This window comes from Phyllobates terribilis, unplaced genomic scaffold (genome assembly GCF_046119375.1).
Source record: "Phyllobates terribilis strain yellow unplaced genomic scaffold, ASM4611937v1 Scaffold_13__5_contigs__length_258822181, whole genome shotgun sequence".
NCBI lineage: Eukaryota > Metazoa > Chordata > Amphibia > Anura > Dendrobatidae > Phyllobates > Phyllobates terribilis.
The window spans coordinates 132559497-132573162 of record NW_027362773.1 but is presented as its reverse complement, the minus strand read 5'-3'; the positions used below and the strand labels follow the sequence as shown (position 1 = coordinate 132573162).

The 13666-nt window shown below is 42.3% G+C and overlaps 1 protein-coding gene across 4 annotated transcripts in view; it reads right to left on the bottom strand.

The window, feature by feature from the left end:
• The window catches only part of AP2A2 (adaptor related protein complex 2 subunit alpha 2), a 74592-nt gene that overhangs the window by 27470 nt on the left and 33456 nt on the right, over positions 1-13666 (bottom strand). For all 4 annotated transcript variants that reach the window (XM_073658698.1, XM_073658699.1, XM_073658700.1 and 1 more), the window contains exons 6-7: positions 8313-8414; positions 7920-8028 (exon numbers count right to left, since the gene is read on the bottom strand). In XM_073658698.1, the coding sequence (XP_073514799.1) occupies positions 7920-8028; positions 8313-8414 (211 nt within the window). The remainder of the gene's footprint in view (positions 1-7919; positions 8029-8312; positions 8415-13666) is intronic.

Below are 13666 nucleotides of genomic sequence, written 5' to 3'. Positions count from 1 at the left end.
TGCTTCAAGTGAAATTTATTCCAATATAATGGCAGGAATGACAAAGTAAAAGCGGACGTTTCGGCCACTATGTGGCCTTGATCACAGTGTCACTTGAATAAATGAGAACAATCCAATTAAATACAAAAATTCATACATTATTTACAAGAAAAAATACATATTATGTGAACTCTTGTCAAATGATCATTTGCAGTAGAGGTAATCTATGTTCATCAGGTCAACTAACCCTCAGTAATCAGAGAGCAGTTCAAAGGTAGGAGAAAACTATATGTAAATTGTTATATAAAAGATCTAGTTAAAAGTAGGTGATAGTACCTGTTGGGTATTGTACCACAGTTGTTATAAGGATCCCCCTATGGTTGCAAGGAGGTATTGGGATCTCAAAGAGGAGTAATCAGGTCCCGGGTGTAGATTATGTTTCCTTGTGGCAAAGTGGGTTCCTGTTCAATTGTGACAATATACAGTACAGACCAAAAGTTTGGACACACCTTCTCATTTAAAGATTTCTCTGTATTTTCATGACTATGAAAATTGTACATTCACACTGAAGGCATCAAAACTATGAATTAACACATGTGGAATTATATACTTAACAAAAAAGTGTGAAACAACTGAAAATGTGTCTTATATTCTAGGTTCCTCAAAGTAGCCACCTTTTGCTTTGATGACTGCTTTGCACACTCTTGGCATTCTCTTGATGAGCTTCAAGAGGTAGTCACCGGAAATGGTCTTCCAACAATCTTGAAGGAGTTCCCAGAGATGCTTAGCACTTGTTGGCCATTTTGCCTTCACTCTGCGGTCCAGCTCACCCCAAACCATCTCGATTGGGTTCAGGTCTGGTGACTGTGGAGGCCAGGTCATCTGGCGTAGCACCCCATCACTCTCCTTCTTGGTCAAATAGCCCTTACACAGCCTGGAGGTGTGTTTGGGGTCATTGTCCTGTTGAAAAATAAATAATGGTCCAACTAAACGCAAACCGGATGGAATAGCATACCACTGCAAGATGCTGTGGTAGCCATGCTGGTTCAGTATGCCTTCAATTTTGAATAAATCCCCAACAGTGTCACCAGCAAAGCACCCCCACACCATCACACCTCCTCCTCCATGCTTCACGGTGGGAACCAGGCATGTAGAGTCCATCCGTTCACCTTTTCTGCGTCGCACAAAGACACGGTGGTTGGAACCAAAGATCTCAAATTTGGACTCATCAGACTAAAGCACAGATTTCCACTGGTCTAATGTCCATTCTTTGTGTTCTTTAGCCCAAACAAGTCTCTTCTGCTTGTTGCCTGTCCTTAGCAGTGGTTTCCTAGTAGCTATTTTACCATGAAGGCCTGCTGCACAAAGTCTCCTCCTAACAGTTGTTGTAGAGATATGTCTGCTGCTAGAACTCTGTGTGGCATTGACCTGGTCTCTAATCTGAGCTGCTGTTAACCTGCGATTTCTGAGGCTGGTGACTCGGATAAACTTATCCTCAGAAGCAGAGGTGACTCTTGGTCTTCCTTTCCTGGGGCGGTCCTCATGTGAGCCAGTTTCTTTGCAGCGCTTGATGGTTTTTGCAACTGCACTTGGGGACACTTTCAAAGTTTGCCCAATTTTTCGGACTGACTGACCTTCATTTCTTAAAGTAATGATGGGCACTCGTTTTTCTTTACTTATCTGCTTTTTTCTTGCCATAATACAAATTCTAACAGTCTATTCAGTAGGATTATCAGCTGCGTATCCACCAGACTTCTGCACAACACAACTGATGGTCCCAACTCCATTTATAAGGCAAGAAATCCCACTTATTAAACCTGACAGGGCACACCTGTGAAGTGAAAACCATTTCCGGTGACTACCTCTTGAAGCTCATCAAGAGAATGCCAAGAGTGTGCAAAGCAGTCAAAGCAAAAGGTGGCTACTTTGAAGAACCTAGAATATAAGACATATTTTCAGTTGTTTCACACTTTTTGCTAAGTATATAATTCCACATGTGTTAATTCATAGTTTTGATGCCTTCAGTGTGAATGTACAATTTTCATAGTCATGAAAATACAGAAAAATCTTCAAATGAGAAGGGGTGTCCAAACTTTTGGTCTGTACTGTAAGTACTCAGGTCCCCCTGACCTAATGTACAATTTGTATAGAAAGATTAAGTCATACCACTATGCCAAATGAATTCTGCATGTAATGGCCCATTCCTCATCACAAGTATGCAATATGTGGTATATGGACACCTATATAATGAAGAATTTGTGGAAATACATCTTATTATCTGTATATGTGCCATCACCAACAATGCCTGTGCTTAAATGAACAACCTATTTTACCTTAGGGTAGCATTTAGTAAAATGCAAAAGATTCCCAGGAACTGGTCCCTACTTTGCTATAAAGCGTATTGTCAAAATATCAAAAAAGAAAGCGTTGATCTAGTAGAAGAAATCCGATTATAAAGTACTGTACATCAGAATGGTAATGAGGTTAACTTATCTCAGCTCTCCATGAATGTAAACGGTTTATTACGGTGTCTGCAACCGGCACGGTCCGTGCCCTGGCGGTGTGCGGTATGTAAAGTGGAGCAGCGCTCCATAATAAAGGACCTGCCAGTCATGTGACCGGAAGTGCCGTCAGACGCCGACGCTTGCGCAGACATCTCGGACATCTGCGGTGCTCTGTCACTAATACGGCATTGCTTCTATGTGCGGGGCGGCCATGGAGATGCTGTGACGCTTCTCACTGCGCATGCGTGCTCCATGCTATGTATCAGGCAAGAGACTACGGGGATATAATCAACTGCCATGGAGATCACAGAACCAGAGGAGATGAGCGCTGGAGTATAATACAGGGGAAGAGGGGGGAAAAGGGGGGAAGAGGGGGAAAAAGGACTCATTAAGTGAAATAAGGTCATTGACACAAGAACAATAAGGCAGAATGGCTATATCGTGTGTCAATCTTGTTCTATATCTTGAGATGGTATATGTATATGTCCATCAGTCATTGGTGAAAATGTATACCCTATAAGGGTAGATATACAGAATAAAGGGCACCTCCACCTACAATATGGCTGAGAATGTACATTATCATTGGTGAAAATTGTATAACCTTATAGGGGTAAATATATGGATTAGAAAGCACCTGTGAAAATGTATAACCCTATAGGGGTAGATATATGGAATAAAGGGCACCTCCACCTACACTATGGCTGAGAGTGTACATTTTCATTGGTAAAAAATGTACAACCCTATAAGGGCAAATATATGGAACAAAGGGCACCTCCACCCATGAAGATGTATAACGCTATAAGGGTAGAATATAAACATAAAGGGCACCTCCACCTACAAAATGGCTGAGAATGTACATTTTCATTGGTGAAAAATGTATAACCTTATAAGGGTAGATATATGGATTAGAAAGCACCACCACTTATGAAAATGTATAACCCTACAAGGGTAGATATATGGAATAAAGGGCACCTCCACCTATGACTGAGAGTGTACACTTTCATTGGTGAAAAATGTATAACCCTATAAGGGTAGATGTATGAAGTAAAGGACACCTCCACCTATGTAAATGTATAACGCTATAAGAGTAGAAATATGGAATAAAGGGCACCTCTACCTACAATATGGCTGAGGGTGTACATTGCCGGTATATGTAAAAGATCACAATAAAATCCAATATTATCAATCATTATGGATTCAATTTTACATTTCCATATAATTCAACCATGTATCATATTCATATAGACAAGATAAATCACGCTCACACACAGGTAGGAGTCCAAACCAAAGTAATCAGAAAATTGTATAAAATCGCCCCTCCCCCTATTTATACAACTGTACTTTATAATGTTAGAGGGGATAGTACCAGGAACCTCGTATATTAGAATCATGGAATCTGAGAAAAGAACAAATTATGTTAGCCACTCAATTTCCCTATTCAAGCCTTTAGGGTACTAAAGCCCCCGTCTCACATAGCGAGATCGCTGCAGAGTCACGGTTTTGGTGACGCAACAGCGACCTCACCAGCGATCAGGCCCCTGCTGTGAGGTCGCTGATCGCTGCAAAGTGTCCTGGACCATTTTTTGGTCCTTGCCCTCCCGCTGGTCAGCACACATCGCTGTGTGTGACCAGCGATCAGGCTGGTAACCATGATAAACAGCGGGTTACTAGGGGCACACGCGCACTTAGTAACCCGCTGTTTATCATGGTTACCACTCTGCTACGGTGAGCGGTAATCTCCCACTCACCGTAGCAGAGTGGTAACCATGATAAACAGCAGGTTACTAAGCGTGTGCCCCTAGTAACCCGCTGTTTATCATGGTTACCAGCCTGCTCCTGCTTCAGCAGCAGGCTGGTAACCAGGAGCAGGACATCGTGGAAAGATTCTTTCCACGATGTCGCTGCTCCCCTGATCGCTGGTGAGCCTGCCTGTTTGACAGCTCACCAGCGATCACTTAGCGACGCACCAGAGATATTGGCCAGGTCACATCGTTGTCGGGACGATGGTGCGTCGTTATGCGAGACGGTACCTTAAGTATCCAAAGTGTAAATCCAGAAAGTTTCACGTTGCTTTAAAAGCTTGATACGATTGCCCCCCCCTACGAGGTCTAGGGACCCTTTCTATTATTTGAAATCTCAATTGTGCCACATTATGTTTTGCTTCTTTAAAGTGATGCAGAAGCGGCAACCAAGTCTTTTCACACCTAATTGTGGACTTATGGCTCGAAACCCTATCTCTTATTGATTGTATGGTTTCCCCTAAATATAATAGGCCGCAAGGGCATTTAATGAGAAACCACAAAATTGGTCTCACACGTATAGAAGTCTCGAATGGGATATGATTTGCCGGTGCGTGGATGAATAATTACATTGCCCTTAATTATATTTGAACAGCTCATGCAGCCCAGGCACGGGAAGGTTCCTGTCCTACGTTGTCCCGTAAGTGTCCGGGTAGATATTTGTTTTTGAGGGCCTAGATCAGCCCTCACCAACTGATCTTTGATATTTCTTGGTCGTCTTGTACACATGAGTGGTGGATTTTTGAATATTCGGGTAAGCCTTAGTTAGTAAAGGCCAATGTTTATGAATAACATTATACATTTTCGGTATTGTTGGGTGAAAACAATGAACAAAAGGTAGTCTCTCTAGACGTGTTGGCCTGTCCATAGGCGGGCGCACGCAACGCCTCCGCCTGGACACGCGGGCGCACGCAACGCCTCCGCCTGGACACGCGGGCGCACGCAACGCCTGCGCCTGGACACGCGGGCGCACGCAAAGCCTGCGCCTGGAAGTTTGCGCCCATTATTTTTCTGGAAGCCCCTGAAGTAAAACAGTTCTGTAAGAATCTTGCAGAGACTTATTCCATTTTCGACTGACAGCCAAATGAGGACAAAGCTTATTAAACAGGGGCTAAGATTAAACATTATTTTACCCTCACCGAGCATGGGAATGGGGCTGCAGTACGTTCTCTTACAGCCAGACACAAGGTAGAGAGAAACAAACGGAAGGGAACGGCCAATCTCATGGGACACATTTACAAGACACTAAAGAAGGTTTTGATTTTCCTAATTTGCACTTTACATGTTTCGTTTTCCTGTAAAAGGGAATCTGTCACCAGGCTTTTGCGACCTAATTTGAGAACAGCATGATGTAGGGTAAGAGACCCTGATTCCATTGATGTGTCACTCACTGGGCTGCTTGCAGTAGTTTTAATAAAAATCACAGTTTTATCAGCAGGAAATTATACATGACAAGTAAACCAGCTGCCATGTAGTTCAACCCAGCCCCCACCACTGACTGGCAACTTGATGCATATGCACAGTGTACAAAGAAAGATGCCAATCAGTGGTGTGGGCGGGGTTATACAATGCTCAGCATTCAGAGAACTGCTAGATTAGCAGCAGAGAAAACGGTTTTTAATGAGAACTTCAGCAAGCAGCCCAGTAAGTGACATCACTGGAATCAGGGTCTCTGTCCCTACATCATGCAGCTCGCCAATGGGGCAGCAAAAACCTGATGACAAATTGTCTTTAAAGACATCCCCTTAGATGGTTACTACCATCTTGTATATCCATGGCATATCTACAGGATATGTTAAATGTCTGCTATATGCCAGTCCAACCTCTGGACCTCTCTCAAGAATAGTGGTCGCCCAGTTCAAGGCTGCTGTCACTAGAGAAGTGTTCCCCGTTTATGGGATTTATGAATATGACCATATAACATAAATTGAAAAGCTAGTAAGGACTCGAGCAAAACTACCATTAAAAATATGAGCTTCAAAAGCCTACAGGTGCCCTACAGTGCTCCCAAACACCGGTCTCAGGTCCATATGTGGCATTTCTACACCCAAGAGAATCTGAGCAAAACACATTAAGTGCTAAAATAACAGAAGTGTGGAAAAAAAAAGAAAAATTACAAAGTTAACTTTGCACAAATTGTTCCCTGCTGGCACTCCAAAATCCAACGATAAATACCTACAAAAGTCATCCCGTTGTTTTCAATGGGAAATCCGGATTTTTCTGATTGGTGAATCCTTCAGAAAAACCACAGTTGATAGAGGAAGGTCCCAGCAATTGAACCTGCATATCCGCAGCTGAAATCTGAGGTTCTGCATCGGATTTATGCCACTGACCCCTGAGCAAATCAAAAGTCAAATTTTCCACCGTATATTTATACCGTGTGAACATACCCTAAGGGGTTCACAAACTTCCTAAATGGTTTTGAACAACTGAATGCAACGATCCAAGTTCCCTTATAAAAAAAAAGTTGTCCCACATCCTCGATCAAGAGCGCACCGCTCCGGCTCATACTTGCTGGAGAGCAGTGCGCTCCTGATTGATTGGAGTGCACTGCCACTGAAGCTGGCCGGATTTGTGCCATTTCAAAATCAAAGAGGTCCTCACTCCGCACAAATGTGTTCGGTTTTACTTCAATTAGATGAAAATAAGAAGAAAGACCTGATTTAGGGTATGTGCACACGATGCAGAAAATTTCTGCATCATTTCTGCATCTCCCTGGCAGAAAAAACGCATGCAGATTGTACATGCAGATTGTGCATGCGTTTTTCCTGCAGAATACATGCGGATCCACATGCGGATTCACATGCATTTCCGCATGCAGATTGACAAGCGCTTTCCAGGCGATTTTAGCATCACCTGGAAAGTGCTTGACAACTAGGTCACACTATATAAATCCATGCAAACGGCATGAATTTATATAGTGTGACCCGAAAGAGTGTATATACTTACCTCCGATGGCCCGCGCTGTCCTGCTCACTCCGTTCTCCCGGCTGCCGGCAACTTTGAATTGAAAGACCTGCCGACGTCAGCGTCACGTGACCCGTCACATGATTCTGACGTCAGCGCAGGTCCTACAACTCACTGCAAAGTGCCGGGAACCAAGCAGGAGCGCTGCGCGGGCCGACAGAAGGTAAGAATACATTTATTTTTTATTCTATTCTTGTTTTACAGCTTTTTTAATGGTACCTGGGTGTGGATGAGACTCTCCTCTCCTCCACACCCGGGTACCATCCGCACATTAGAACGCGCCAATACGCAAGTACAAATGCAGTCTTGCGGAATTGGCGCGTTCTAATGCAAGTCAATGGCGGCGAAAACGCCGCGTTTACGCAAAATTAATTGACATGCTGCGGATTTTTGAGCGCAGCGTTTACGCTGCGGAAAAATCCGCATCATGGGCACAGCACATGCGGATTTCAATTGGGGAACATTGCTGCCCTTCTACCATGTGTTTTTAATGCGTTTCCGCGGCGTTTACGCAGCTGCAAAAATGCCACGGAAACGCATTAAATACGCATCGTGTGAACTCAGGCTTAGTTTTCAGTTTGCAGCATAGAGACACCTCATACAAATGTGTCACATCCAATTATTCGGTTCTGCGGCTATGTAAGGCACCAAGAGGAGCACTAATTATTACCTGGGGGAGGGTAACACTGTAACAGCCTTAGTAATTTCACAGAAAGCCAGGGAGCGGGGACAAAATAGTACGTATAATCCTGAAGGTCTGTGGAGGCCGACGTGACAATCTGCAAGCAGAAACACATGAAGTGTGATTGTGCAAGGATGACACCATACTATACTGCACATAGGAGGCTTCTACACACAGTCCCAATTTGAACCAAGACTACATGACCCAAAATCATAAAAATTGCTCATTCTAGATTAGGAATTTGACGCATCTTTGAACAATTTTGCAACGCCCTTTAGTCCATCTCCTTTTTTCTAACCCACATGCCCTTAGTTACTGTGCAGAAATTTTGCTCCTCATCAACACCAAAGTCATAACCCGGGGGTACAGTTTCATCATTACCCTACTCAGCCGGGACACTGCGAGGGACACCGAGGTCTTGAACTCCTCAGGATTCTTCTGTGCCAAAGTAGTGATCAGACTGGTGGCAGCGGTTACTACACCCTACAAGTCAAAGTAGAAGAAAAGTCCAGAAAATGACATACATATTACCAGATGGCATGCTCTTTACATGAAGGTGCAAACCCAGTTTTAGTCTCCTAGCTCCAGGAATCCACAGAAAAGGTTTAGCAGCTGTTAATGCTTTGACCATTGCTATGGGCCTGTGCGTGCTATTCCAAATCCATGGTGAGGGCACTGCTGCCCAGGATACTAAGGCTATGTGCCCAAGTACAGTTTTTGTAGCGGCTTTTACGGCCACGAAAACGCTTGTAAAACGGTCTGCCATGCAAAGCAATGTGAATTCGGATGTGCTGTGCACATGATGCGCTAATTAGCGCGCCGAATTCGCATTGCGTTGCAAAACGCAGCATGACCATTTCTACCGCGATTACGCCGCAAATTTGCGGCCATTGAGGAACATTAAAACGCAGTAAACCCACAGGTATATGTGGATTTGCTGCGTTTTAATTAAATTCAATGGCCACGAATTTGCAGCGTAATCGCAGTGTGTGTGGTACCCAGGATGAAGAGGAGACTACAATGCCTCTTCATCTCGGCTACCATGCGGTGAAAAGAAGAAATAAAAAAGTTAAAAATAAAAAAAAACCTGTATCTTCTGTCACGCGACTACTGACGTCAGAAGTCAGGTGATGGCCGCGTGATCATCAGCTGACTAAATGACGTCACCGCAGGTCCTGCCAGTACACCACCGGACGGGAGAGAGGACGCGGACGGGAGGAGACTGGAGAGGTGAGTATACAAGTTTTTTTTATTTTTAACTTTTTAATTCTTTTGTTTTTACTATAGATGCAGCATTTAAAGCATCGAAGTTTGTCACACAATATAAATGCATGCCGGTTGCATGGATTTATATTGTGTGACCAACTTGTCAAGCACTTTCCAAGTGATGCTAAAATCGCTTGGAAAAGTGCTTGAAAAAAACGCATGAAAAAACGCTTCTCTCGGGCAGAAAAAACGCATGTAAATCTGCATGCGTTTTTTTCTGCCAGAGAGAGGCAAAAACGCTCTGCATCAAATCTGCTACATGGGCACATAGCCTAACAGAAACTTGCATACTTTCACGTGCACTGATGCCCTAGCACTGTTATATTCTACACATTAGCTTCTACACTGCAGTAAGCTTATGGTCTGTCCCGTCACAAGATATTGTTGACCTCTCCTTAGGATCCTCTTGGATAGGAGCAGTTCTACAGTACCTGGCAGTGGATGCTACACATCGAATGAAGCTGGTCAATGTGGCTCTGTTCAATGTTCACATCTGGCTTCTGGGTCTAATAAGTCTTGATTAGTGGGGGGAGCAGGTGTTGGATACACATTAATTTTAATATTATGTTATGGATAGGTCATCAATATAGTTTGATTGGCAAACCCCTTTAAATATATAGGTTTTCCTTAAAGGCGTTGTGTAACCTAGAATGAAGCCAACATTGATCGGTGGTGTTTCAATCTGCAGCAATCGGATGGAGAAAGTGTAAATCAGAACTTCACAGTGTCTTGACTAATAAAAGTGGTGGTCCTAAATAGGGGAAACTTTCACTTCTGGGTGTCCATATGCTTTGTTAGGCAGACGCTATCAAATCTGATACAGTATAAGACTTATAGCCTTACAGTTTAAGGGAAAGTTGAGATCCAGCTCACCTAGTTGTAAATGCAGTTCGTGGACATAATCCTGGGGCGGTACAGGGATAGGAGATGTGTCAGCAGCGGGTAGGAATTTAGGAATTACATCCAAGGAAAGTAATTAAAATGAAAAAAAAATCTTTATTGATCCATATTAAAATTAAAAAAATAAAATAAAATAAAATGATGGAAAAAATAGTGCAGAGGGGATACAAGGGATCTCACAATTTACATCACTGTGGGAAACGCCATGGCTCCCTAACCTATATACAGTTATATTAAAAAGTTTGGGCACCCCTATTAATCTTAAGCTTAATGTTTTATAAAAATTGGTGTTTTTGCAACAGCTATTTCAGTTTGATATATGTAATAACTGTTGGACACAGTAATGTTTCTGCCTTGAAATGAGGTTTATTGTACTAACAGAAAATGTGCAATCTGCATTCAAACAAAATTTGACAGGTGCATAAGTATGGGCACCCTTATCATTTTCTTGTTTTAAATACTCCTACCTACTTTTTACTGACTTACTATAAAGCACTTTTTTTGGTTTTGTAACCTCATTGAGCTTTGAACTTCATAGCCAGGTGTATGCAATCATGAGAAAAGCTACTTAAAGTGGCCACTTGCAAGTTGTTCTCCTGTTTGAATCTCCTCTGAAGAGTGGCATCATGGGCTCCTCAAAACAACTGTCAAATGATCTGAAAACAAAGATTATTCAACATAGTTGTTCAGGGGAAGGATACAAAAAGCTGTTTCAGAGATTTAACCTGTCAGTTTCCACTGTGAGGAACATAGTAAGGAAATGGAAGAACACAGGGACAGTTCTTGCTAAGGCCAGAAGTGGCAGGCCAAGAAAAACATCGGAAAGGCAGAGGAGAAGAATGGTGAGATCAGTCAAGGACAATCCTCAGACCACCTCCAGAGAGCTGCAGCATCAACTTGCTGCAGATGGTGTCACTGTGCATCGGTCAACTATACAACGCACTTTGCACAAGGAGAAGCTGTATGGGAGAGTGATGCGAAAGAAGCCGTTTCTGCAAGCACGCCACAAAGAGTCGGCTGAGGTATGTAAAAGCACATTTGGAGAAGCCAATTTATTTTTGGAAGAAGGTCCTGTGGACTGATGAAACCAAGATTGAGTTGTTTGGTCATACAAAAAGGCGTTATGCATGGCGGCAAAAAAACACAGCATTCCAAGAAAAACACTTGCTACCCACAGTAAAATTTGGTGGAGGTTCCATCATGCTTTGGGGCTGTGTGGCCAATGCCGGCACCGGGAATCTTGTTAAAGTTGAGGGATGCATGGATTCCACTCAGTATCAGCAGATTCTTGACAATAATGTTCAAGAATCAGTGACAAAGTTGAAGTTACGCAGGGGATGGATCTTTCAGCAAGACAATGATCCAAAACACCGCTCCAAATCTACTCAGGCATTCATGCAGAGGAACAATTACAATGTTCTGGAATGGCCATCCCAGTCCCCAGACCTGAATATCATTGAACATTTGTGGGATCATTTGAAGAGGGCTGTCCATGCTCGGCGACCATCAAACTTTACTGAACTGGAATTATTTTGTAAAGAGGAATGGTCAAAAATACCTTCATCCAGGAAATCATTAAAAGCTACAGGAAGCGACTAGAGGCTGTTATTTTTGCAAAAGGAGGATCTACTAAATATTAATATCACTTTTCTGGTGAGGTGCCCATACTTATGCACCTGTCAAATTTTGTTTGAATGCAGATTGCACATTTTCTGTTAGTACAATAAACCTCATTTCAAGGCAGAAACATTACTGAGTCCAACAGTTATTACATGTATCAAACTGAAATAGCTGTTGCAAAAACACCAATTTTTATAAAACATTAAGCTTAAGATTAATAGTGGTGCCCAAACTTTTTCATATAACTGTAAATTGGAAGGGTTTAAAAATTGGAGTCTAAAAGGACTAGAAAGATTCACTCAAGGAGTTTTCACAGATACAAAATGAATATGGACTGCCCAACACCGAATTTTATAAGTACCTTCAGTTACGACATGCATATCAGGCAGAGGGTCTTGTCCTAAATAATGGAGTTCCTCAAAATGCTATAATACAGAGAATGGCTAGGTCACATAATTCTGGGGGGCTAATCTCATTGCTTTATAGGGGTCTGCTGGACCTGGTATTAGCAGAACACCCCATAAGATCAAAAGAAAAATGGGAGGGCTTGATAGGCCCTATTGAAATACTGGAAAGAGTTCCCCAGTTATCTCTGAGCGAGTCCCATAGATTCTCCCACTTACAGGTGCTGCACCAGTCATATAGAACACTCCAATTTCTCCACGATATAGGGCTTCGACCAGACTCCCTATGTGCTAGATGTAAAACATCCCCGGCTAACATGCTTCATATGATGTGTACCTGCCCTGCTCTGGAAAACTTCTGGAGGGATGTAATAGCGATCATTGATAGAACATACTCAGTCGATTCAGATCCCTCACCATTAGTATGTATACTGGGATATATAGAAGATCTGAGCACTGACGAACATGGCAAAATAGCGGTGGCACGCATGTTATACATGGCCAGGAAACTAATAGCCCAACATTGGTTATCAGAGCAGGCGCCCACGGTGATGGTATTTATAAATAAGATTAATTGGTTATTAAATCTGGAAAAAAGTATATATCTGAAAAGGAAGGCCATCTCCAAATTTGAAAAAATATGGGCTCCATGGATTGACGGCTCCGGCCTAGGATCCAGAGAACTGCATAGATTTCGACTTGGTCTGCTATGATTGATGTATAGATTACTCGACAGGTGCAAAATCCTACATTGGACTGCTTTAGGCACGTATACAACTGCTCCAAAGCAAGAGTTATATACCCCTTAGTACAATTGTGACTATTCATACTGTAAGATTGTTAATTTGCTGTGGACAGAACTGTGGAACATTTAACTCAAAATGTTTTGTTTGAAAGGGCGATGTGTTGTGGGGGGAGGGATAGAATAGGGACTGGGTCCCTTCTTTGGTTGGGTTGTTTTATTTGTTTTACTGTTGTGTTACAAAAAAAGTTTTAACAATAAAAAATATTTGATTTAAAAAAAAAAAAATAGTGCAGAAGGCGGCAGGGATCAACCTTACGCGTTTCGAACAAGTCCATTCTTAATCATAGTACAATCCCAATAAGAGTAGAATCCATTTTATATCCAAGGAAAGGGTGAAGTGAGGTTCATATATTGAAAGAAAAATAAAATAATTAATGATAAAAAAAAAATTGTGGTAAAAAAAAAAAAAAAAAAAACGGTGCGATGCGTGTGCCTATATGGTAAATGCAAAAACCTGCACTTCTGCTTTCACCAATGAAGAGTTTAAAATTAATTCCTTTATCAATTGCAGTAGCACCCACACTACTTATGTTATTAAATGTGAACCTTGCAAATGACAACCCGTGAGAAGTGCTCACAAAAGGTACATCAGAGCACAAATATGATGCTCAAAACAAAACCAGATGCCTCCCAACATTTTCTACAAGTCCACAAAGGGAATGTCAGCATTTTGAGGGTTAATAATTTGTTTATATAGCGCCAATATATTCCGCAGCACTTTATAATTAAGTAGGGACATG